The following is a 27,284-nucleotide window of genomic DNA, read 5'->3' as shown; positions in this document are numbered from 1 at the left end:
AGAAGGGAAAGGAAAAAGCGAGAAAGGGAATGGAGGGGGCGGGAAAGGAAAGGAGAGACAATAAAAGACAGATCAGGGGAGGGGGAAAGGTAGAGGAGAGAGAGGGAAAAGGAGACCATAAATAGAAAGAAAACAAAAGAAAGGAAGAGGGGAAGGGTGAGGGAAAGAAAAATGGAAAGAGCGAGAAAAGAGTAGGGGAGGGAGAAAGGAAAGAAAAGAAGGGAAAGGAAAAGCGAAAAAGGGAAGGGAAAGGGAGAGAAGAAAAGAAGGGAGAACGAAAATGGGGAAAGGGAGAAGGAGAGGGGATAATGAAGGGGATAGGAAAATGTCAAGTTTGAAGATCTGAATATTAACACTAAAACAAAATTAGACTCCCATGTTTTATTTATAAAAATACCATCTTTTTCATGATTATAAAGGTTCAACGTCCCTGTTCTAGGTCTAAACTTCAACATAAATCTACTGGCGCTTCGCGCTTGAATTCTGGAGGTCATTCCTCTTTTAAAAGTATAGGTAATCTGTCGGACTTTTCAAATCCCAAATTTAAATCTTAAGCGCAAATGCCCTCGCATTATTTTTCATTTAGATACAGTCCTGTCATCAATATCAAAAACATTTTTGTAAGTGACATTTATGATGTTGTTCATATTTTAAAAATGTCCATTTGTTGAGGTTTAAATGTCCAAAAGTTCAGCGCTCGCATAATTTGTAAGGTAAATAGACCTACCCTTTTAATTGTTATACAAAGGCGCTTATACAACGTCCAGAATGCAGTTCGGAATATTGAAAATAACTATTGGTCCCGCTATTTCTGCCCGTGCGACAAGCATTTATCATTTTGAATCATGAGATTCACCTTTAAAATATGATGAAAAAGTATTGTTAAGACTGAATTAAGAAAAAAAGAAGCTCACGTTTCACGCTCGCATTTTAATTGATCCGTTAGCTTGTGATAATAATGGTGACTTCGTTAATATATCTTAGCGGATCGACATGTCCACCTTTTGGTGCTTCAAGAAAAATAAACACAACACACAAATAATAATAGAAAACGAACAAGAATAGAATAGATAGTTACCTATCCCACTCATGAATTCTTATTTAACAGTCCCCAAAACGTATTTTTTTCGTGTTAGCTTATTTCATATACATATATATATATATATATATATATATAGGCGTAAATAAATCAAGCATTTTATATATATATATATATATATAGGTCTCCTCATCATGGTTATAAAAAGTGCTCAGAATGTTTTATTTTCAAGTCCTTGTATCAGAATTTTCAGCTCGGGCAGCTCTATCGCATTTTGATTACTATCCTGTTGATTTATTTACTTGAACAAAATATTTAAAATGTCCAGCTTTTAGAACAGATATCAAAAAAAGGTATTCACCTTTGATCATAGATGAGGAAGAAGAAAAAAGTGAAAAAAAATAGGAAACAAACTAACAAGGCGACTCTTTACATTTCATCATCGCTGATGGCGCTACAATAGAAAATACCGCTTGACAGCAAAAAAAAAACAGAAAGAGGAAAATAATGCTGAGCGTCTAAAATGCAGCTAGCAGTACAAGCTGCAGAACCGTAAACAAACATCTTGTGAATAATATCGCGCGCCCTCTTTAAGCAAAAGTTTACAACCACAATGACCCTGCGGTATCTACGTGAAGATCACGAGAAAATGCATTTTTTTTCTTAAAAACACACCAAAGAGAAGACAAGAAACGATCCATATGGTTCGGTAAGTGTCATAGCACAATTAGAAACATTATTTTAATAGGAATGGCTTAGTTATTTTAGTAAAAAGGGTGTGAAAAATTCGCGTGCACCATGTGCATATGAATCCTTCGCACGCGAGATGCATTGATCCCATGAGTGGATCTTACCATGGAGCTCCATGACGAAATATGTTCTTAAATTAGACTCTAGATATTAAAATTATTACTAAATTGAAAAAATGTATAATTTTATAAATATAAAATAGTACTCGCCTGGTCTTTTCTTGGGGTATTGAAGCCTTTTTGTCCAGAACTTGCTCAACTTTTGCGGCAAATTTTGTCGCCATAGGGTTGTGCACATTCTCGTTTAATACTGGTTGTTACCACTGGTTCACCCCGACCATTCGCCATACAGAAAAATGTACGGGGTGGGACTGATCTGAGACCAGTGCCGCTAACACAGTCATTTCTATGTAGGAACGCGCGAAGTAAAAGAGTCTGACTTACCAATTCTTGTGTTGACCCAAATGCAGATTTTGGTTCTACTTAAACAGGGGCCCGTTTCTCAACACCGTCATAAGTATAACTTCTTGACTAAATCGGAGATAGTGAGCTACTTGTCCGCTAACCGTTTCACGAAGCCCTCTTTACCAAGATCGGGTACAACAACCTCACTAAATATTTATGACACCTCCGAACCTGTCATAACTTCTTTCTTAATGACGTAGTGGCATCACGTGGGTAGACTATGACATGCAAAATTGCCCCGAAATTTGAAAATTGTAATCTTACGTAATCATTCATAGAAGTTGAGATTACATTGAAAAACAGGTGTGATAGCTCATTCAATAATAATTGTAATACACAGAAACTATAAAAACTGTTGGTAAAACGCAACAAATCCACTCATTGAAATAATAAAATAATTGAATCGATAAAGATTCTACCACGTCAGGTCATCCATAACTGGACTCGTATTCGTCGTTTTCAAACACCTATCAACATTTTTGATAAATTCTATCTCTAATTTATGCAAAGAATTTGTCAAATCGTGTGTTACGGTATGTAAGAATTTAAACATTTATGTTAAACTATATTTTGATGATGTTTGGAACCATAGATGATCGTATAATTATCATTATTTTACAAAGAAAATAATTGTGGTTTACTTTCGTAAACTATCAAAATTTACTATCCCGGGGATACCCATCTCAATGTCCACATGTGATTTTTTAGTCATGAAATGAATTATTCATAATTTGATTTTCTCAGCAATTGAATGCTCCAGTCTTCATGGTTTAAGTATGCATGGTTCATATTTTGCCTCTGCTATTATTTTTATTAGATTTATTTCCAAATTAATCACAATAATTGCAGTTTTATCACATTTTTGCTTTTCAAAAATTATGCTATTTTGTGACTAAGGCTACGTCTCGTCTGCTCTTTCTACCGATAGTATCGATATCAAGGAATTCTAGTTAGGAAGCCCTTCGTGAAACGGGTTTAGTAAGATTGGAACTAACTCCGTGGTTGGTGGATAAAGATATGACTAACTTGTCCAGGTGTTGAGAAACGGGCCCCTGGATTCCAATGCCCAATGAGTCAAATATCGTCCTTCAATTGAAGATTTCTTTCTAAATCGGGTAAAATCATAAGGAAATTTTTCCTTATTCTCGTCTGGTCCATAGTCTCCTACGCATAGCTCCTACGTAAGTATTTCAGCACGCCCTCTTGTGCTGAATAAAAGAAAGCTAGCCACTGAACAGTGGCAACCACAGAGCTGGTTACAATAAGCTCCTACCTGTTTCCGGTGAAGCATAATAATAGGAAGCTCCGCGATCCGGGGACTGTAGTCTTTTTCTCACCTGACACCACTAACGTACCTAAGGGGCAGGGAGGGCACACTGCACCCCCTGACGAGTCACAACTCATGCAAGGGACGTACCCCTGCCCCCCTGACGAGTCACAACTGATCCCTGTGACGAGCCACAAGTGGCCCCCTCTTTTGAACTTGAAGACCCAGCTTTTTTTTTTTTTTTTTTTTTTTTCTCAAATTTTTTGGCGGACGAATTTGCCCCCCCCCCCTTTGGAAAATCCTGGGTACGCCACTGCCTGACACTCAATATTTTGTTCACTATTTTTTTTTACACAAGAATTATTGTTGTCACAGGCGGCTGAGGGGGGGGGGGGGGTTACACATTCAATACCCCTTAAATTTCAGGAGGAGGGGAGAGTTCCCCTTAAGAAATAAAGAAAAAAAAAAAAGAACAAAGACTGAGAAAAAAGTAAGAAATAAAAAATCAAAAGAATTAATTTACGCTCAAAAGAAAAAAGAAAGAAAGGGTAAGGGAAGAGGAAAACAGACAAATGATGCTCTGGATACAGTACTAGAAATATTATAGATAAGCCCCCCAAAATAGCCATTTGGAGTTTTTGGACTTTTTTATTCTTTAAACATGTTTATCTATACGAAACAAAATTGCCAATCTGTCGAGGCTATCGAGACATGTTTACCAGAATGCATCACGAGTAGTGTTTCATCCATCCGGGTGGATGGACCTCTATGGCTTCGTGATATTTTTTTCTTTTTCGATTTGTCACGGTCAAACACCATTGAACGAACCAAGAGTAGTGACGGTCACCGGAGGTGGAAAAATCGGTGAGTTTTTAGTCATTTTTCATATTATTTTCAGCAATTAGATCATATTTGCTATATAAATTTATGTCAAGTATCACACTTGATCTAGTTCGATAAGGTCATGATGTTTGGGTGAGGGAAGAGGAGGAAAATAGTCGATGCTTTTTTTGGCCATGCTAGTGTATACACACGAGAACGAGGTTATATTATAAATAACCTCGTTCGTAGGATGAGTGGTTGTTACGTGACACGGCAATGTCGTTAGGCTGTTTGGCCTGTATTCAAGGCGTTCTATCCGTTATGATTTTATATTGAATGAAGCTAATTCCATCAGGTATAGCCTCACTATAGGCCCCTATCAAGTCAAAATCGATACAGGGATCGAGAGGGGGGGGGGGGGGGGTGGAGCCAAAAATTTCCCAGTCACATGGTATGAAAATGATATTTTTTAATGATTGTCCACGATCATTAGGGCAAACCCGTGTGTGGCAGTACGGTAGCGTGATGAGTAAAAAAAAAATAAAATAAAAGAAAGAAAGAGGGCCAATGTAGGCATACATGGCGCATGGGAATAAAGTTGCTTTATATGTTCCAAGCGAGTGAAGCAAGCGAGAAAAAAACTTTTCGTGCAAATCTAAATTTGAGATAGATATCTTAACTTACACTTTTCCTCTTCTTTTCATTAATTCCCTTCATTTCTTTTTTATCTTGGTTGTAGAACTTTCGGGGGCCCCTAGGCCTAACCCTTCCATCGTGTACCCCCAGTGCAATATCAGCAGGTGGGTCTCGATAACTCTGGATATTTAGCAATTAGACCTATTTATAGAAAAACATAACGTTAATGTTTTGACCCCTTCCCCCCCAAAAAAGGAAAAACAATTATAAACTAAGTTATATACATCCCCCTTTTCTCATTTCGCTTTTTATTTTCTCTATTCCCTCCTTATTTTTTTGGGGGGGAGGGACCTTTTCGGGGGGCACCGCCCCTAGCTACGCGCCTATCAGATGAAGAGGCGAGCGAGCAAAACCTTTGTCACTTTTATTACAAATATCAATTTTGCAATAGATTTTGACATAACATTTGGGTTTTAACTATAGCAATGATCGAAGGTCATTTTGTCTCGCGTAAAATTTGACAATTTTTTTATAAAGTTGTCACTAAAAAAGAAGGTCACTTTTTCCACCGTTATATTTGGCAAGCCCCCACCCCCATAAAAAGTTTGTCCCTAAAAGTGATGTATAGAAAGTCATATTGTTAATTTGTTCCCAGTAAAATTTGACAAGCAAAAAAAAGGCAAAAAAGAGAAAAGAATATGAACGAAATATCCCCATTACAAATAATGCTGTGATTCTCATAAGGGAGGGGGGGGGGCACATAACTAGTATTAACAAAATATTTAATTCCAAAATGTTTACTATAAATCTCAAAAGGGGGAACGGGCAGAAATGCTCACCCCAACCCCCCCCCCCCCCCCCGCCACTGATTCCAATCAATAATGACTTTTCTCTGCAATACTGATGCTTTGAAATCAAGATACTGAAGATTGATACGCTTAACATAAATTATGAACGTCTGACAAAAAGATAACCAACCGATCACCTGACCGATCAGCTGACCAGTACGCGTATCACTTCGGAGTTGATCACTCGTCGCAGCTGTGTGGAACGCTCACCGAAAATCAACAAAAAGGGCCTGAAATGTAAGTTTAACAATAATCGATTTTAATTTCAACTATTTTTACAACTAAATAAAGGTTTGCCGTCCGAATGAAAGGTATATCGGATAACTCTAACTTGTATTAAGGTGTACATTTACCAAAGTCTTGGGTTGGAAATCAGAACAGCATTGTCCAACCCATAATTTGGGTAATGTCGCCTATGAGGTCCATACATGTTAATGTTTGGACCTCATTGGTACTAGGAGTGTGTTAGATCTGAAAATTTGGGCCTTTACTTTTGAATTTTGCTTCTAAAAATAATAAAGAATGTTACTGCATTTTTGTAATTTATTTGAGGCCTGTGCCCGTGGCTGAGCTGTGCATGCATGCATGTAATTTTTATGTATCCTAAATTCAAATTGTAAATTAGCACTCGTCATGCTCATTCAATGAACAAGCTAACCTCGCACTATGTGTGAGTGGGTCATAATATACGGGAACCTACCCCAATGATGTTCGTGTAGGCTCCACTCCACTTCAATACCGCTACACCTACCCGAACATCAAGGTCCAAAACTCGCTCTGATACTCCGAGGGACAAAGGTGGATTTTATAAATATAAAATTTGTGCAACATCACGATCTTTAAAAATAATGAAAACTAATAATAATATTCTTACTTTTCACAAAGTTTCACTTCTTTTCCATGCTTCTAATTCTATCAGTCTCAAAATTGGTGATTTAGAGTCAGTAACGATATCCTCACACATAAATTCACTGCCGATTAAAAAACATCGCAAAAGCAAGCTGCACATGCGAGAAAATCGCTGCTCAATTCATGAATATTCATGAGTAGGACTATAGACTACGTTGAGATCTGATGCAAATGTGAAACGATCTGTCAATCATGTCAATGCATAGTAATTAAAGTGCTTTTTTAAAGCCAATGAGTAAAAATTTGAGCAAATTCTTAGCCCAAGTCTGATTTTTTCTCACAAAAAACCCATTCCATTTGTATATTTTTGGTCTGCTAAAATAAATATATTGACCTTGTTATTTTTTTTGCATTTTATAGTTGGTGGGATGAAGGCAACATTTCAATTTTTTTTAGGCCCTGGGGTGGTATTCTGAAAATGTTCTTATCTTTGTTCTTATCTTTTATATTATCTCATTGAGATAAGAAGACACTAAAATCATTGCAAATCGGTATTCTGAAAATCTTCTTAACGCGTTCTTATCTCTGTAAGGACTGCCTCCTTATCTTCAACACACCCATTTTTAGGATATTACCAATCAAAATGCGCTTTATATTGTCAGTTTAACCAATAGAAGCGTTCCTTATGTCAAGAGAATATCATGGGCACTGCGCGAACACTGTTTCTGGCGCATTGCGCGAAATAGGCATTTTATACGCAATGACTGATTATTATTTCGAGACACGTGCACAATAAGGAAAGAAAGAAAGAAAGAAAGAAAGGGAGGGAGGGAGGGAGGGAGGGAGGGAGGGAGGGAGGGAGGGAGGGAGGGAGGGAGGGAGGGAGGGAGGGAGGGAGGGAGGGAGGGAGGGAGGGAGGGAGGGAGGGAGGGAGGGAGGGAGGGAGGGAGGGAGGGAGGGAGGAAGGAAGAAAGAAAGTAAAGAAAAAAAGTAAATAAAGCAGGTACGAATAAAGAATAAACAGGAAGAAAGAAAGTAAGTAGGTAAGAAAGGAGACAGAAAAGGGTTAGAATGAAGCAGAAAAAAAAATGAAAGAGTAAACGAAAGAAAGCAAGCAAAAAGAACTTAAATGAAGAAAAGGAAAGAAAGAAATTTAAAGGAAAAAACGAAAAAGGACCAAAAAAAGATTAAAAGGATAAAATGAAGGAATAAAGAACTGGAAAAACAGAAAAAACGAGTGAAAGAAAAAAAAGAAAGAGAAAAAGAAGGAATAAAAATGTAAAAGGTGAAGGAATAGAGAAAAAAGGAAAATGAAACAATGAAAGAGAAGTAAAATAAGAATAAGGAAGAGATTAAAAAATTCAAAAGAATAAAGCAAAAGATATAAATGAAGAATGAAAGAAGGAAGATAGACAGATAGAAAGGAAGAAAAAGTGAAAATAGATAAAGAAAGACAAAAGGATAGAAAAAAGGTGAAAAACAAAATAAAGGGTGGATAAAAGAAAGGATGGAAAGAATACATGTTATTACCAGTGGCCATCTTTTTTTAGCAAGAAAGAACGCGAAGATCGTGAGATGTGATAACCCTCTAGCTATCTTAAATATTATCATAAATATCATAAAAGATAAAAGATAAGAACGTTTTCAGAATACCACTTATCTTTATTTTGTTCTTATCTTTTTAGCGCGCTTTTGTATTATGCGCGTGTAACAAACCTACGCGCTCAGCATAGGATGGAAAGCAAGATAAGAAAAAGATAAGAACAAAAGATAAGAACGTTTTCAGAATACCAATTTGAGAACGTGACGTAGATAAGAACAAAATTAAGATAAGAACATTTTCAGAATACCGCCCCAGGTCTTAATAATTAAAAGGGGGACTAATTTGATAGTTGCCTGGGGCATATTGAGACCAGCCAATGGGGCATCATAGCTTTGGTCTTGGTAGACTTGAATTATTGAATTTTATATTTAAAAAAATAAATTTTAATTAAGAAAAAGAGTGATTTAGTAATATTGCAAAGTCATTGCCTGATGCTGTGTAATGCAGACGGGGGTGTAAGGGGTGTTCCATTTGTAAAATCTTTATTATGTTTTATTTATCTGGGGTTGCCTTCTTGGTAATCTGAGTACTGTTTTCCAGGCAAAACAAATATTTACAATATAACATGCTAACAAAAAAAAACGAAAAAAAAAACGAACAAAACAAGCAAAATAATCTGTCTCTGTATGGCAATTCAGTGGTCTTCGCATTTCCTGTTTGATTGAATCATGCAGATATGCAGATATATGGGGCACTGGGCAGTGCTAGACAATGCACATCATATTATCATCATCATGTCTTGGCTCTTTTTGTTATCTCTCCCCAGATCAATATGTTCAGACTGGAAATATTTGCTGATTGTCGAGATGGATCAAACAGCTTTTGTACCGCACCTGGGACATGTCATTAAATATGAGCTTTCTGGCCATTCCCAACCTAACAGGGACAGCGATAAATCTTTATTCAGCGATGACTCCATATTCAGCGGCAGCGACGCACAGGCCATTCAACTTCAAGCGGTGTCTTTTGGATTTTCTTCAGAGAGGAGGAGTTTCGAGGAGGAGACTCGAAGCAAAACTTGTGTTCTTCAGAACGCTGATGGCAGAATCGTGTCAGTGAAGTGCCTCAGAGAAAGCCATACGGGTGTCATTCTTCCGTGCACGATCATCCAGAGTAAGACCTTACATGAAGATTATGTTTGTTCAGTCTTCTTCTACGTGCCTTCCAGTAACAAGCTCTGCCTTTACGGAGAGTTCTCCACCAAATTTGCACTGCCAAGGAATAGCGTTTACTTAGCTGATGGTCCGGTTATATGCTGGAGGGTGGTTGAAAGGAATGAGTTCCTTATCGCCAGGACAGAGGTCGGGAGCCTAAGTTTTACAGTGCATCGGTTCATCGATGTGAACGATGCTAAGGATAGCAGCATCATGCATTGCTCGGCGAATCCTGACGGCAGTTTACACCTCATCACTGCCCCTCAGATTGAAGTTGATGGTGGCAGCGAAGAAAGGATATGGAAAAGAGCAATATGGCAGTCGGAGAAGAGTTTTCATTTCACAAACTCCAGCTGTCTTGTGCCGGGGGTGTATGCTTCCATCACGTGTTGCATGCTTTACGAGGAAGGGAATACATCGAGCGGGGAATCTGAGAATGTTGGAGATTACAACCCATCTCTACAATGCTCATCGCCCTCGATGAACACAACTTACATTGCCACTTCCATGAAGCAGCTCTTGAAGTTCCAGAACGGTGTGTTCTGCAAACTCACCAACATCCCTTTCGATGATGCGATGGACATCGTTACCATGGAAACGAGAGGAGAGAAGGTGCTTGTTCTAAGGTCAAGGAGAAGTGGAATCTGTGTTATCAGTTGTACATTTTTTAAGGTGAGTGAGGTATTCACCTCTTACATAGAGAGATAAAAATTACATGTTTTTGGTGTGTCATAGACCTACAGTTACGCTTAATAGTGTTACAAACTTTGATACAACTGACCATGTCTTTTATTTATAATGTTAATATGTAATAGGCCCAGGCATTAGGCACAATACTCTTAATTTGATGTCATATTATAAAGTGAGAATCGAATAAAAAAAAATTGCCTTATCTAAAAAGTTGTATCATTGCAAATTTAAATTATTTGCAATTTTGCAGGGAAATTTAATAATGTCAACACTAGAACTGACTATATTAACAGACACAGCCACATAACCCCCCCCCCCCCCGTTTAAAAAAAGAAATAACAAAGAATCACAAGTTGCATGCTAAATTCATGATGATTTTCTAAGGAAACAAATGCTCTTCCGTGTTCATGTTGGTTATTTGTGATTGGAAGAGGTCTTTCATTGGTGGTGAGGTATAATGTATCCTCCATAACTTTGAATTCTAGATGCCACTGGACTGATGCCATATTGTCGGGCTTCTTTCAAATTCATTTTATTTCTTGATTATAATCAACTAAAAACATCAAATATGTATTATTACAAAAAAGTATACACTAAAAAATAAGCAGTGTATAATACTGAGTATAAAAATATTGATATTTTTGTATTATTTTATGTATTCTGAGTTACATAAGCACCATCCGTAAACAACTTCAAATCAAAACTATAAAGTATGTTAGGAGTCTTGTAAAGCACAGTAGAATATATACTATAGTGAATAGCTTCTGCACTTTAATTCTATATATTATATTTGTTATTATTGTTATTGTTGTTATCATCATGATTATTGTAGGTCATAGAGGAATGGAAGAATGTCATGTGTGTCTGTATTGATGATATCCTTGCAAATGGCCGAGACCAGCTCCTTATGCTCCTGCATGCCAATGAGGGCTCTCCTGAAGAGCAGCCGTTCCCTCAGTTCATCCTCACCGACCTTGATCTATGCCACATTATGAGATGTGACCCAGCACTGCATGATGGGAAAGGTCAGAGGTCGGGTGACAGGAAGTCTGCATCCAGCCCAGAGAGCCTTATTACAGCCATGAAAGCTTTAGAAGCCAAGGTGGAGGTAAGTAGAAGGCAAAAAAGAAAAAAAAAACACCTATGTATATTTTGGGGGACTAGTTTTCACAACCTACTGATTAAAAAGTTGGATAAGCTTTAACATTGCAGTGAATGGGGATTTTCCAGGGCTCTTTTGAGCATTTTGGGGTAAAATCTTCCTAAGCACCCTCTTCAATTCTCCCCCCCCCCCTGGTAGGTAGCATGATTTAAAGGGGAATGAAATATTTGGAACAAGTGGGCATGTGTGGAAACAAAAATCAAAGAATAAGATCAAAGAAGTTTAGAGAAAAATCGGACAAATAATGAGAAAGTTATGAGCATTTGAATATTGCTATCACTAATGCTATGGAGATCCTCCCGTTGGCAATGCGACAAAGATGTGTGATGTCACATGTGAACAACTTTCCCTTTGATGGACTATGAAATACCCCCAACATATATTTTTTGCTCTTTCGTATGGTGCCTATTCTTTGAAAATCTGTATTACATGCCTTCTTATAGAAAGAATACATCTTTTGAGAGTTGTGATAAAAGAGGCAGTTTAGGGGAAATATATACAAAAGTATTTGGAAAGTTGTTCACATGTGACATCACACATCTTTGTCGCATTGCCAATGGGAGGATCTACATTACAATTCATCATCTAAACTTTAAATGCCCATAACTTTCTTATTATGTAATAAATTTTCCTCAAAATTTTGTTGATCTTTTTCTTTGATTTTTCTATTATTTTGCACAAGCTATCTTGTTCCAAAAGTTTGATTTTCCTTTAAGGAATAAGTAATTGCTTTATTTCTTCAGGATGTGTATCTGAATATATCCTAATCACTGTGTGTCTAGAATAACTGGAAATGTCAGAAATGACTTGACTGAAATGCAGATTTTCAGAATAACTAACTTGTTCTTATTTTCAGATAGCGATCACCTTTAGCTGCTTATATTGTATCAACTCTGTATAGAATAACTTGGAATGTCAATAAATGACTTTTATTGAAATTAGATGCATGTGGCATAATTTCCTCATATAACTTCAGGAAATGCATTCTGATCATGTTGTAAAAGCATGCAAGGATTGCAAGATATATATGTATGCTTGCTGAGACAAATGCCAGTCACAACTAAGTTAGTCACAACAGTAAATTGCCAATTGGGCTACATCTGCTTTGCCTATTTTTTGTTAGGACTCGTCCCGCATGGTCTGTTTAATGACATTTGCTCCGACGACAATTGCTCCACTATAAATTCTACACACTAATCGAATGACCAACTTCAACCCAGGATGTAACTCTATACCCTATCCTAGTCCTAAACCTAACAAAACCCTATTGCAACCCTAATGGTAACCCTACGTCATAGACGAATTGTCTTTGGAGCAAATGTTTTGTCACGACAGGGTCTAATCCTATACATTACTGTAGTTGGTCTATTTATCCATTGGTCTAATTGCCATATAGCTGTACTGAAATGCTTATTTTCATTGTAGTATGTGTTTTGGTTCCTGAATAATACCTTATGCAATCACTGTTTGAAAATGCAAATTGGTAACTTGATGTTATATATAGTCATGATGCTATTATACAAATTTACTGATGTTTTATCCAAAGGATATTTTTATTTTCAAAGTATGAAGAAATTAATAGAAAAGGAATGATTATTGACAAAATGAATTTGATAATTAATTCAATCAAAGTATGACAATTTTTGATAGAAAATGAATGATTGTTGTCAATTTGATATTTTATATTATTCAAAGTATGAAAATTATGAAAAGAAACATTGATGATTGTTGCCAATTTGATATTTTATGTTATTCAAAGTATGAATATTATGAAAATGAATGATTGTTGCCAATTTGATATTTTATATTATTCAAAGTATGAATATTATTTCATAGAAAAGGAATAATTGTTGCCAAGTTGATATTTTATTTTATTCAAAGTATGAAAATTAATTCATAGAAAAGGAATAATTGTTGCCAATTTGATATTTTGTTTTATTCGGAATATGAATATTCTGAATAGAAAATGAATGATTTTTGCATAGAGATGTATACTAATAACGCTAGAGGGCGTACTTCGTCAAATCTCTGTGATTACGCGGAGACCGGCCGCCATTACTCGATAGGTCTTCGCAGCCTGCCATGCGCGTACATTACCTATGGGCCATGTACTGTGATAGCACAGAAACGGAACAAAATGATGACATATGAGCTTGAAAGCAAATGGAAAAGCAAAATATTGTAAATCGCACTGGATTAAAGTTCAAATTAACAAAGAATCTATCAAAACTGAGGACAAAACTGCCTATATAGACCTATCTATAGGGCATAATATATCCTACAAATAATACAGTCCAACGATAATATACATCCCCAATCGTTTTTGCTTTGGTCATAACATTTCGATGTATCATATATATGACTTCTATTTTCTGATGATTTGGAAGGGATGAATATTAAAAATAACATGCAGCTAGGTCTAGGCATATCGTTCTAGGTCCTGCAAATTTAACATGATCTGGTGTTCAAGTTGACCTCAGAAATTTCATAGGCCCTTTCACAGTGTCTGATGCATCCGAGACACAAGCTATCGAAAAAAACACGATTGCATTTTTTTTCAAGTATAGTTTCCTTATTACTATGATGCTGATTGCTGATAATTTATTTCTTTACTTTTGATAATTTTCATAATTCATTTTCCATATAGATCTACACATAGAAATCATATATAGAATATAGAGCCTAACTCCTTTCCCCATGGTTTTAAACGTCGATGTAACCAACATCACAACAACTCGTGAGTCATAAAATGACTTTTATTTATAATATTTGAAAACGATTTATGCATTGGTCCAGTTAATTGATAAGTTTATGATTTAAATTTCCAATGCTGTAACCATCCGGTCATATTGATTACTTATATACGTGCGAGCAATATTAAGAAATGTTTGTTGACAGCAAAATTTGCATATCAAATGCGCGCATGCAGTAGTATAATTTTGCAATGTACAGGAGGCCATGGGGTAAAGTGTAAGATGTTTACCGTGTATTATTGACTTGCAAACATTTCAATATTTCGGAGAGTAAACAAATTACAATGCGTGTTTAACGCAACATAGAACAATTTCACTTTGATTTTCTGGAAAGTCTAAACTTGATTCACTCCGGCTGAAATACTATGCAGATCGGCAAACCGGCTGAAATATTCTGTTGATATAATTATGGCCGGCGTTTGTGATCCTATACTGATTGGACCAATATTATGTGAACAAATCAAGGATAGAATAATAAGAAGGAGAGTAATAAGGAGGAGAAGAGAAGAAAAAGGGCGGGAGGATATTTGTATTATACTACAAAGATTATTATTACTAAAACTGAGTGTATAAAACCAGTTGATAACAATATCATGAAAGAGATTCATAAATGCAAACTTAATAAACTTATATGAAAACGGTTGCAAAATTGTGAGTACTAAAACCAAACATAAATTATTTGAATATTGCAAAACTGAAAATACTTGGAGTAAGATGTTATACAAATTGTCAGCTGTTGAGTGATCATCATAATTACCTGTCTTGAAATTGTGTTAATTAACTGTGTCTGTGTTAAATTTATGGCAAGGATTTCCAAACACTGGCACCGGCCTATGTCATAAACCGGTAAACATGCGTTTTGCATATTCAGTTTTGTTTGTCACTTTAAAAGTATAACTAATTTGATCTTCTAATTTTATTCTTTTAATTTCATTGGCTAGCCTATGGACCTGAGTTTGATTATTCATGTTTGTTTTATAATAAGGTTTTCACGGATGAACAAAATTATAATATCATTTACATACGGGGCCGCAGAATGATTTTGAAACAGGGGGTGCATAAAATCACAATCATTTATTATGTCATGTTCATTTTCACTTTAGGGAGGGATCCATGCAGTCGCGCCCCTATTTTATTTTTATTATAGTGTGTCAAAGTAATTTTGATTGGGTGCGTATGACACTTTAATTACACCCACCCCTTAAAAAGCGAATAAAAAATCGATTCTAGAATGTACACTGGTGTAACGCCAAGAAAAGTAATGAGATACCCTTTATACTACTTGCTATTATAATAGCGCATAATCAAAGATCAAAACACTAACTTATACAAATTATTGTTAATGATATATTTCTTACAAATTAAAGCAAGTTACATATAGTAGGCCTATATAGAAATTAAAATATTATATCCAACATAAACAAATTGGTCATGAGAACATCAAGTGACTTGAATGAAGGAAATGTGGAAAAGAACGATGCAGTTAAAGGTAGGGATATCCAGCGGAGAAGATGGGCTAATTCACTGTCTTTTGAATTAATTGTCAATTTTTCCATTAATGTACGTTGTATATCTTTATTTTTATCTGATATAATAGATATTATTATCTATTATTATCTAAAATAGGCCTATAAACAGAGAGGTAAATGCAAAAATTATATAAGAAAATTTCATCCCGAGAAGTCAGGTATAAATGCCAAATTCACAGCATAATCCCCATGTAATCACACTAATAATTAATTGAGATGCAATTTGTCATTAATATTTTCGACTGTAATGAGGTTGGATTCTTTTCTTCAAGAAAAAAGGCCGGAGACGGCATCCCTTTTTCACAGCGTTACAACGCACGAGCTATGTGTACATCCGGGTACTTCTGCAAATCAAGACCTATCGAGCAATGGCCGACCACGCTCCGCGCAATCACAGACATTAAGTACGCGCGCCTATGGCGACTCCGCACTCTAGCGTAATTAGTATACATCTCTTTGGATTTTTGCCATCTTATTCAAAGTATGAAAATAAATGATTGTTGCCAATTTTATATTTATGTTATTCAAAGTATGAAAATTATGAATAGAAAAGGAATGACTGTTTCCAATTTGAGGAGCAAGAAAGATTAATCATGAATATTCATTTCTTTGCTGTCAGATTGGAATAACATCATTGAAGGAGCAGGAACTAAGCAGAAGGCTCAAGGATTCTATCATCACACAATCGATGGTGAACCTGGCTCAGATGGCACATGGTGTATCTATCTCATCGCCGGGACAGGTAAGGATAATAATAATAATATTCCGCATTTATATAGCGCTTAACACATCGGAACGACATCTCTAAGCGCTTTACAGATATATTATTACCCCGGTCATTGGATCCTTGCATGCCTGCATACAATGTATGCACCTTCTCCACTCCCTGGGGAGCATTCCAACAAGAGTTCCAAGACTCAATTGCTAGGCATACTACATAGGCTTTTGCATCCTACCGGGCACCCATTTAACACCTGGGTGGAGAGTGGCAAATTGTGGATTGACGCCTTGCCAAAGGACGCTAGGCCATAGTGGGATTCGAACACACGACCCTCTGACACCACGGCGCTTCCACAAGGATGAAAAAAAGGTGGATTCGAATAAAGAGATAAAGGGAGAAAAATCAAACAGGCAAGTGATATCTAGTTATGATGGTAGTGTAGCATAATGAGTTATACCTTTAAAATGTATTTCATAGTTAAATCGTAGAGGGCGATATTTTTATGTTGTGGTATGCTTTGCGATTATTGGAGAAGTACGTGAGTTCGCTGGGAGCTGCGGTGGCGTGCGGTTGTAAGATGTAAGCTCCGAATAAATCAAGTTGAACTGTATATTGAATATCTCCCAAGTTGCTTCATTTGCATGATTTAGGGTGAGTGAGCGGGTGATTCGGTGTATTTCAGAGGAGCGAGAGAGTGTACCACGTTGCACAATATACTTTTGTGAGCGAACCTGCCCAAAAAGAGATATAAAAGTGAGGAGAAGCGTGGACCGGGTTCTGGAGACTGCGAGACGGCAGAACGCTACCCCGACAGAGCTCGGTTACGCCACACTGGTGGCAGCGGTGGGATCGAACAACGTGGTATTGGAAGCTCAGACAACTTATACAGGGAGCGCCACGTATAGAGCCTAGGAAGGGTGCCTGGAGAGAGGCAAGAAGAGAGCGTCTACACCCGTTGGTGAACAGCGCCCTGAGTGTGTGTGGCGGAGGTAGCGCCCATGCACGTAAATGTATAGTGGCTAGGAAGGGTGCCTGGAGAGAGGCAAGAAGAGAGCCCCTACACGCGTTGGTGAACAGCGCCCTGAGTGTGTGGGGTGGAGGTATGCATGTAAATGTATAGAGCCTAGGAAGGGTGCCTGGAGAGAGGCAAGAAGAGAGCATCTACACACGTTGGTGAACAGCGCCCTGAGTGTGTGGCGGAGGTAGCGCCCATGCACGTAAATGTATAGTGGCTAGGAAGGGTGCCTGGAGAGAGGCAAGAAGAGAGCCCCTACACGCGTTGGTGAACAGCGCCCTGAGTGTGTGGGGTGGAGGTATGCATGTAAATGTATAGAGCCTAGGAAGGGTGCCTGGAGAGAGGCAAGAAGAGAGCATCTACACGTGTTGGTGAACAGCGCCCCGAGTGTGTGTGGCGGAGGTAGCGCCCATGCACGTAAATGTATAGCGGTTAGGAAGGGTGCCTGGAGAGAGGCAAGAAGAGAGCGCCTATTCACATTGGTGAACAGCGCCCTGAGTGTGTGTGGCGGAGGTAACGCCCATGCACGTAAATGTATAGCGGTTAGGAAGGGTGCCTGGAGAGAGGCAAGAAGAGAGCGCCTATTCACATTGGTGAACAGCGCCCTGAGTGTGTGTGGCGGAGATAGCGCCTACACACGTTGGTGAATAGCGTCTTGAGTGTGTGTGGTGGAGATAGCGCCTACACACGTTGGTGAATGGCGCCTTGAGTGTGTGTGGCGGAGGTAGCGCCTATACACGTTGGTGAATAGCGTCTTGAGTGTGTGTGGCGGAGATAGCGCCTATACACATTGGTGAATAGCGCCTTGAGTGTGTGTGTGGCGGAGATAGCGCCCATACACGTGGGTGAATAGCGCATATTGAGTCGGTGTGTAGACGACAGCGTGGATAGCGCCTATACATGTAAATGTACATCGCCTAGGAATGGAGCCTGTGAGGAGCGCCTACGAGAAGCGCCTGTGAGGGGCGCCTATGAAGTTAGAGCGCCTACGGGGAGCGCCTGTGAATAGCGACTGAAAATGGAGGAGCGACTTTTCCCTGCATATACGCTGGTGTATGTTGACTATGATGTTGACGTTTAATTTATCCTGGAGCTCGCCAACATGAGGCGGGACAGCAAAAATAGCTTAGAATTAATTGCAATTTACTAGAGTGTCGTCTGTGTACATAAGAAATATAGTGTTCGAGTGTCGTGTGTGTACATAAGAAATAGTGTTGTATAAATGGCTGAACAACGAGTGGCTATGAAGAATGGATCTGAAATTCCGTGCAGGATAAGTGCAGTGTGGAGATGGGAATCTCTGAACATCGAAGAGAAGTACTTGTTGGATATGCAGATACTAGCAACGAGGGAACTGAAGCTGTCCTATGTTGGGAAGGAGCAAGTAATATCATATGCTAGTGGGGTACTGCATTCAGAAAGCAGAGAAAAACTACTATGGGGCTCAAAGGGAGTCATGGGCCATGGTAGTATTTCGGAGCTGCAACAGAACTTCTATGGGAAGAGATCAGGACGGATCATCGGGCACTTGGTTGGATCTTTGAAGAGGCAAGGGTGGTGCCGTGGAACTTGACATTAGCAAGGAGCAATTACCAACAGAAAGAAACTTCGATCTGGGGAGTGTTTCATCAATATTTTCATCCGACAAGTTGTCAGATCTGTCATCTTTCCGTGACTTTGATTGGCAGAGAGGCACTGTTCCTATGGTAACTGTCGGATAAAATGGGACTTGTCGGATAAAACGTCCGACAAGTCCTTTCATGAAACGCCCCCCAGGTAGATCTTGAAAGCAGAGCATCAGTCAGTCGACCGGCCCGATTGGTCAACGGTGGCTGCACAGTCTAGTGTGGAGAAGTCCTATTGGAGGATGCACAGCTAGAGATGAAGTAAGACGTACTCTACAGGAAGTAGGAGTGTGACCAAGGTCGGAATGTAACCTGGCATGTGATGTTGCTCTTCAGATAGATATTTCGAAGGAATTGCGTTGGAATGGATGCACATCCGCTGATTGTTATGGCAGGGTAACGCCTTGGCCTCCAAAGAAGTCTTTAGAGAGAGATCGAGATGATGAAAAGTAGTTCTAGACATGCGCCTTGAAGAATCCCCAAGAAGAAATCCTCTAGCACTTAGAAATCCGCAGAATAGATATTGGACATAACTTTCGCTATAACTTTGTGCCAGAAACAGTTAGTAAAAGACTCTGACGCATCTGATATTTGTATTCAAAATGTTGTTTTATGCCTTGATGTATGCTTTATATTTTTGGTTCCATGTTTTCCTTTTCCTATTTTCTAACCTTTCTTATATCATTCTCATCTTGACATTTTCCTGATCTCAATACAACTCCCTTTGCTCTTTCTTTCTATTTCTGTATAGATTATTTTGGTTGTTAATGTAAGAACGTTACTTCCTTTATGTACTATGCCAATGTATATACCTGTATACTTTTAACGATGTTTTAATGTTTTCTTTTCTTCATGAGAAGAGCGAGATAACATTTAAAGAAATTCTTTTTTATGCTTTGTTGTTAATATACATGTACCTGGTCCGAGGACAGTCCAGTCTTGGGGAGGGGCTATGTAGCATAATGAGTTATACCTTTAAGATGTATTTCATAGTTAAATCGTAGAGGGCGATATTTTTATGTTGTGGTATGCTTTGCGATTATTGGAGAAGTACGTGAGTTCGCTGGGAGCTGCGGTGGCGTGCGGTTGTAAGATGTAAGCTCCGAATAAATCAAGTTGAACTGTATATTGAATATCTCCCAAGTTGCTTCATTTGCATGATTTAGGGTGAGTGAGCGGGTGATTCGGTGTATTTCAGAGGAGCGAGAGAGTGTACCACGTTGCACAATATACTTTTGTGAGCGAACCTGCCCAAAAAGAGATATAAAAGTGAGGAGAAGCGTGGACCGGGTTCTGGAGACTGCGAGACGGCAGAACGCTACCCCGACAGAGCTCGGTTACGCCACAGTATCTTAAAACAAATGAATAAAATATATTTATTTTCCCCTACTTTCTTGTTCTTTTCAGGCTGTGCCAAGTAAGAATATGTTTATTACGTAAGATAATGGGGAGTGCAGGCGTAATACAAAACCAATATCTCTGGTGCAAAGATGCATGGTGACGATTAAGCTTAAAAAAAAAAATGTTAATGGGGGGGGGGGCAGGATACCCCACCTGAAATACATAGGAACCTGTCTGAAAGTTATGGGGTAAATTCTAAAGTGGAGATTTTCGTAACAAACGGATTTGTTCTATTTCACCCTCAGGCAACTCTAGTCCACCTCTGTGGGGCAGTCGCCAGCCAGCCATCGCAATGTCCGGAGCCCAGGAGAGATACAGGTCAAAGGTTAAATGTCACCAATGGATGGCATAGAATCGTCAATGGAAAGTGGGTCATTGGAGTCAAGGTCACAAACGATACCCCATGGTGAGGAATGGAATTAATAATTATAATAAAAATAGAACAATCTATTATTAATTAATTGTGATCGAATGTTTCCTAAAATAAGTGCAATGACTCGGGCCTATTGAAATCAAAGGTCAGTTGAATCTGATAATTACACTGTTGATATGCAAATGAGTTTCATATATTGATCAATGTCAAAATGGCCTAAATCTGAATGTGTTAGGGCATGGCCACTTTTGTATAGTAAAGCACTAATGGAAGACAAAACAAAACTTTTACAAATCTCCAATGCTAATAAGAGGGGGGGGGATGGGAGCCAATCAGAAGGGCATTAGATTTAGATTTATTTATTTCCGTTCAACAAAATAATATAATTGGAGTAACAGTATAAATACATATTAAACTGGCCATGGAATCTGATGGCCTTTGATTAATCTAGGGCCTGTATTAAACCAATGTTGGGTATTCTTGACTCATTTTCTAGGGCTGTGTCAGATGTCAAGTTGCTAGTATTGCCATGGAAGACTGATTTGTTTCAAGAACTTGACGGATGTGAGGGAAGTATTTATCATCCAGTATCCCACATTACCTCTGAGGATTGTCCAGAAACAGAGTTCCAAGAATCCAGTTCTGGTCCACCAAGTAAAAGGACAAAGCTTCAAGATGTGGCGGGACCATCCGCTAAGGACCATGGAACAACATCATCATCCTCATCATCATCAAGAGATTCATCATCTCCTGCATCGCCTCTGATGCCAGGAAATGAATGTGATGCTGTTGCTATGACGTCCATACCAACGTTCCTTGAAGGTTCTGTGGTCTTTCGATTGTTGATCCTACAGTGGATGAGTCTCCGTCCAGGAGAGCGGATTGGATCGGACAGACCAAGGGTGATGTCAAGGATCTGTGGGCGTGTCAGCGTTACTGCAGCTGACGTCCTGGGAACCAAACTGGCTGTGAAGTTACCAGAAGTCGATCCCACACCGGCGAAGCCACTTCCACTTCACCAAAACCAGACTAAAAGTAAGATAATATAATAATGATTATAACGGTGTATTTACCCAGGGTAGCCACTTCAGTTCCGAAAACTGTTCTCCCAGCGGGCCCTGCTATTATTACCCGGCTAAGCTAGGCTACCTATTCGGTGCACACAGCTTTTTGAGGAATCACTTCCTGTGGGTACCCATTTACCTCACCTTGGTCGAGTGCAGCACACTGTGGATGAATTCCTTGCTGAAAGAAATTACGCCATGGCTAGGATTTGAACCCAAGACCCTCTGTTTCAAAGTCCGGAGACTAATCAACTGGGCCACGACGCTCCACAGATATCGGGCTTGTAACACAAAGCTTAGCAATCATCGCAGAAGAATATCTTTACGATTGATTGCATTGACTACAATTTACAATGAATCATGAAAATCAGATGCACCATCAATTGCTATTAAACCTTTGCGTTACGGGACCATCACAATCGAGCTACGGAGGTCAAAGAAGATTTAACTCTTAACTTGCCACATTAATTTGTGTTGAAAAAATAGTAGATGTTCTTTTTGATCTTTGAGATAATACAAAAGATCCTTGCTTGGTCCACAGACACAATACAAGAAATAGAGTTGCTTTGTAAAGTCTGTATTGCTGGCATTAGAGAGAAAATGAATTATTACATCTGTATAAAGTACAATTGCATGCAATTGTGTCCGTGGCATGCTAACGTAGACTTGAGTTTTTTTTTACCAAAGTGACAGAAATAAAGATAAATATTTTAATTTATATCATCCATAATGCTGAAATCATTCTTTACATCAGGGTCAGTGCTATCAAGAACAGACAGACTAGCCATGGATGCATCGCAACTTTCCATCGCTGTCCGGGTCAGCTCTCGGTACACCCCTCTCCAGAACCTCCCCAGGGTGCTGTCCAAGGATCTGGGTTTCCAGGAGATGAGAGGAGAGAACAACTGTCTGTGTAACTGCACCAGTGTGGTATTGAGAGGTACGAGGGTCTATGTGGACGATATCAGAAACCATAGTGTCCTGCTAACAGTTTGTGCAAGGTATGTATTAATATGATATTGATTGGTCTTGAGGGGAACATCATGTGTATTGCCCGCAACAGAATCATGTTGGCCAGAGTTTTCGATGAGGGCAGTACGGTTCTTTTAAGCGCAATACATTTGATGTTTCCCATAAGAAGAGCCAGCCAATTCTTTTATGATAATCCAAATCAGACATCGAGAGCCAAAATCATGAAAATAAATATTTTACCCTTTAAAGGAGAATGAAAACTTGGGAACAAGTGGGCTTGTATGGAAAGAGAAAAATCAAAGAACAAGATGAAATAAAGTTTGAGAAAAATCAGACAAATAATGAGAAAGTTATGAGCATTTGAATATTGCAATCACTAATGCTATTGAGATCCTCCTGTTGGCAATGCGACAAAGATGTGTGATGTCACATGTGAACAACTTTCCCTGTGAGGGACTATTGAATACCCCAAAATATATCTTTTTGCTCTTTCGTATGGTGATACAAACTGTTTATCCATAATGTACTCTATGAAAATCTGTATTACATATGCCATCCTATAGAAAGAATACATGATCTACTAATAGATGTGATAAAAGAGGCAGTTTAAATTTAATATGTACAAGAGTAATGGGAAAGTTGTTCACATGTGACATCACACATCTTTGCCGCATTGCCAATGGCAGGATCTACATTACAATAATCAATCTAAACTTCAAATGCTCATAACTTTCTTATTTATTCAATTTTCCTCAAACTTTCATTGATCTGTTTCTTTGATTTGTCTGTTTTCACACAAGCTGTCTTCTTTCAGAGGTTTCATTTTCCTTTAAGATAGGATTCTAATATGTTATTTTTATGTCAAGACCTCTCAGCTGCGAAGCAGCCACCACCTACATGTATACACTCCGGTCTTGTGTTCTTGTCGTTTTTGTATGGACTATGATGCACTGCGGGTTCATTGTTATGAAAGACTACCACTGGACAATCGTCAATAAAAAAAACAAGAACTAACATGAAAATGGAGTGTATGCTTGGTGGTGGCTGCTTCACAGCCACTTTGCATAGTCTTTCACATCAGATATATTGCTGATGTTTCTCTTAACAGCATCAGATTTGTAAAGGCAAAGAACAAACCTGCAGCCTCTGCCTACATTATAGCTAAGCTTGTCCTAGTTTTCATAAAGATATATTTGTTGAAATACTTATTCATCCTTTTTTGACAGAGACAAGAGAGAGCTGATGCTATTCTTCCACACCTTGAAATCAAGTCTTCCTGTCGATATACAATTCAACTTGGACACCCCTAGTGAACAAATAGAAGAGGCCATTCAAAATGGCATCAGAAGCATGAACAAAGAGCTTCAGCATGTGCAAAAGACAATTGACCTGGCCTGTTCCACTATTGATGCAGGGGTGAATCATACAGAGAGGAACACGGAGGGAAGCGAGGTTGATAAAATGGAAATTGGTGGAGGTGGAGGAGACGGTTACAGTGGGGAGCAGGAAAGAGTCAAGAGATTGCGAGAGGATTTCCTGACACAGCAGGCATACACCAAGTCCAAGGATTGTGAACTGAAAGGCGAAGAGGCAGAGTCTCTTCGCTTCAAACTCTTAGAACTCAGAGAGACTACTGATGCTGCTGTCACGACACTAAGTAGATGCATCAGATAGAAGTAAAGTCAAACCTATATATAAAGACCATCCAAGTGACACAAAAAAATAGTCTTCATAAAGAGGTGGTCTGTGTGGACATGTTCCTTCAATACATGTTTCAATGGGGAATAGTATTGAAGGGAAACCCAACTTTATAGGGTTTCATGATATTTGCTCAGGTGACAATTGCTCAGGTGTAAATTCCACACACTAATGGTATGACCAACTTTAACCATGGATTTAACACTTTACCCTATCATAAACCTATCTCTAAATTAACCTAACGTAAACCCCTATTGTAACCCTAATCCAAACCCTATATCTTAGATGAAGTAAAGCCCATGCAGAGCATTTGTCGCCGGAGCAAATGTTGTGTCACCCTTCATAGGTAAGTGGTCCTTCTATACAGGTGATCTCCCATGCAGGTTTGACTGTAAATGTTTCAATGGGGAATTCTATTCATGGGAAAACAAAGATAGGTAGATGCAAGTGGGCATTAAAGTTGGTTTTACAGTATGTTTCCTGTTTGATGACCTTCATGGACAGGTGCTTGTAGTTCAGGGTTCAATGGGGAACTTTAGTTAATTGAAACCCAACTTGTGATCTTTTCAGATGGTTGTTTCTTCTGCACAGGTTGTCACATGACTATAAAAGCATGTTTGGATGATGATTTCATACTGAAAATCAAGGAGATATTAAAAGATCATTGATGGTATCTGGAGCATTTATCTAATAAAGCAGCTGTTAACTACAATTACAATTTCACCCAAGCTGTTCTTATTGCCTATCAATGCCAAGCTATTAAAAGTGACCTTGATGTATATCACAAAAATCCATTATAGCCGCTCCACTGCTCTCCTGTCCTGGTGAGTTACTAACATTCAGTCTTCAAGATACGTCACTTGCGGGTTGGACCCGACGATCTCCGAACCAAGCGGAGGGATGAGAACAGAGAGAGAGAGATGTAACATAGGCAGAACGGAATGAGAAAGAGACGATAACTGTGTACTTCTAGTGCAGTATTTGTTTCCTAGTTTAATTTTCTTTGTTATCCCCTTGGATCGCCCATCCTGCGGTGACATGACATTTGCTCCTGCGACACTTGCTCCGGGCTTTATTTCTTTTAAGATTTAGGGTTAGGGTTGGAATAGGGTTGCATGTAAGGTTTAGGATAGGGATAGCGTAAAATCCAGGGTTGAAGTTGGTCATTCCATTAATGCGTGGAATTTACAGCGGAGCAATCGTCGCCGGAGCAAATGTCATGGAACCCATCCTGCAGCATACTCATGCTGGTAGTGCTAGGCCCCGTGTTACATAAAGTTGCGATTGATCCAATCAACCACAACTATGGAAAGCCAGCAATGTCAACATCTAACCTGCATGTTTATTCAAATTATATTCTAGATATGATATATATATATTCATACATTCTTCGTTTTTTGTTGTTGATGACAATTCAGTGTGCTTTTCTTTGTTCAAGAAGTACATTGTGCAAATTTTCTGAAGAAAAATTATGGCATTGATGGATTTCCATATACTAGTAGCTTACATTGATTTGATCAATCGTAGTTCTTTATAAGACATGGCTCTGTTCTTCTATTCCATCACCATACTGGATGTCTTGAGATTATGTTTGAGATATCATCTGTATGGTGGCTCTGAATTACGGTCGATCAAGCATGACTCATGACTTCAGTCCAATTTTTTCGTTGCAAACTTTGTAAAGAAAGTTGCGAACTTCATGACTGAAATTGCAAAGTTTGCAACGAAAATCATGAACTTCAAATTTGAAGTTGTGTGTGTTCGTCTTCAATTCAGAGCCACCATAGATCTGAATTTTGCAGTTGCCCGTTATGTTTTTTTTTTTAGGTATTACAAGAAAGAAAGGGGGCAAGTTTTGGAAGGAATTCTGCATCATGAAATTCTATAAATGCCACGTTAAGTCCCCCTTGCACTGCCAATCTTAATAACTTGATGCCCCCCGAAACATTTTCCACCTTTAAAGTGCCTTGGTGTCTTATGACAAGAAAGATGATAATAATAATCAAATATGCATGTTGCATTGATGAGTTGCTGATTATCTCGTTGCCTATTCAATGGCACACTACATGTATATCACCCTGGCTTTAGGTCCAGCTGCTAAAGTTGCTTGGTGCATTCAAGGAATTAATCCTGCTGGGTAGCCATTCAACTCACTTGGGTTGGGTGCAGCAAAATGTGGATCAATTTCTTGATGAAAGAACTATTATGATCAACCAAAACCCTTCTATGTTGGTTAGAAATCATGTCCAGCTGTGTATTTTCGTGTCATAAAAATAATATATGTGATCTATATGTGGTCTGCAGTTTTGATTTCATAATATATTGTACCTTATAATTAAATTGCAAACAAGCAGACAAAGAGATTGCGTCTCATTCATTTTATGAAATCAGTGTCTTGGGTGAGGACATGGGTAGGGTGTTTCACAAAGGTTGAAGGTTGGCTAAAGATTGAATTTAAATTTCTGGTGGTATGTTATATAAGCAGAGGCAGCGGAAAGTCAGGCGCATACAATGAAAGTGGAGGGGCACCTACTGTTTGGCAGACAAAAGGTGCCCCTCCACTTTCTTTGTCCGAGCCCGATGTTCCGCTGCCTCTGTATACAAGGCATCACTGCATTGCTCAGCTTGGGCACAATGGGATGCCTGCTACCAAAAAATCAGATTACTTGTTACATATCATGTGTGCATTGATACTTGACTTTATGCATGACCTTAATGCAGAAGTAGGGAGTTTAAACACCACTAAGCAGAACAGATCCAAGAAAATACAAATGTATTGTCAAATGCCCTTTACGACATAGAAAAACTGACAAGGCTGTCAGAAATTGGTGATTCAAAACAGCAGTGTC

General features: G+C 38.6%; 1 protein-coding gene across 1 annotated transcript; it reads left to right on the top strand.

Annotated features, from left to right (window-relative positions):
* Positions 1–1,612: 1,612 nt before the first annotated feature.
* LOC129262003 (uncharacterized) lies at positions 1,613–26,794 on the top strand. Its single transcript, XM_064100372.1, has 8 exons — positions 1,613–1,748; positions 9,045–10,104; positions 10,955–11,230; positions 16,186–16,308; positions 20,574–20,734; positions 21,198–21,736; positions 22,520–22,766; positions 23,964–26,794. The coding sequence occupies exons 1-8, from the start codon at positions 1,741–1,743 to the stop codon at positions 24,409–24,411; spliced, it is 2,862 nt and encodes a 953-aa protein (XP_063956442.1). The 5' UTR covers positions 1,613–1,740; the 3' UTR covers positions 24,412–26,794.
* Positions 26,795–27,284: the final 490 nt, after the last annotated feature.

The sequence above is a fragment of the Lytechinus pictus genome, chromosome 5 (genome assembly GCF_037042905.1).
Source record: "Lytechinus pictus isolate F3 Inbred chromosome 5, Lp3.0, whole genome shotgun sequence".
Taxonomy (NCBI): domain Eukaryota; kingdom Metazoa; phylum Echinodermata; class Echinoidea; order Temnopleuroida; family Toxopneustidae; genus Lytechinus; species Lytechinus pictus.
Note: the sequence above shows the minus strand (reverse complement) of the source record. Positions and strands in the feature narration are given on the sequence as shown.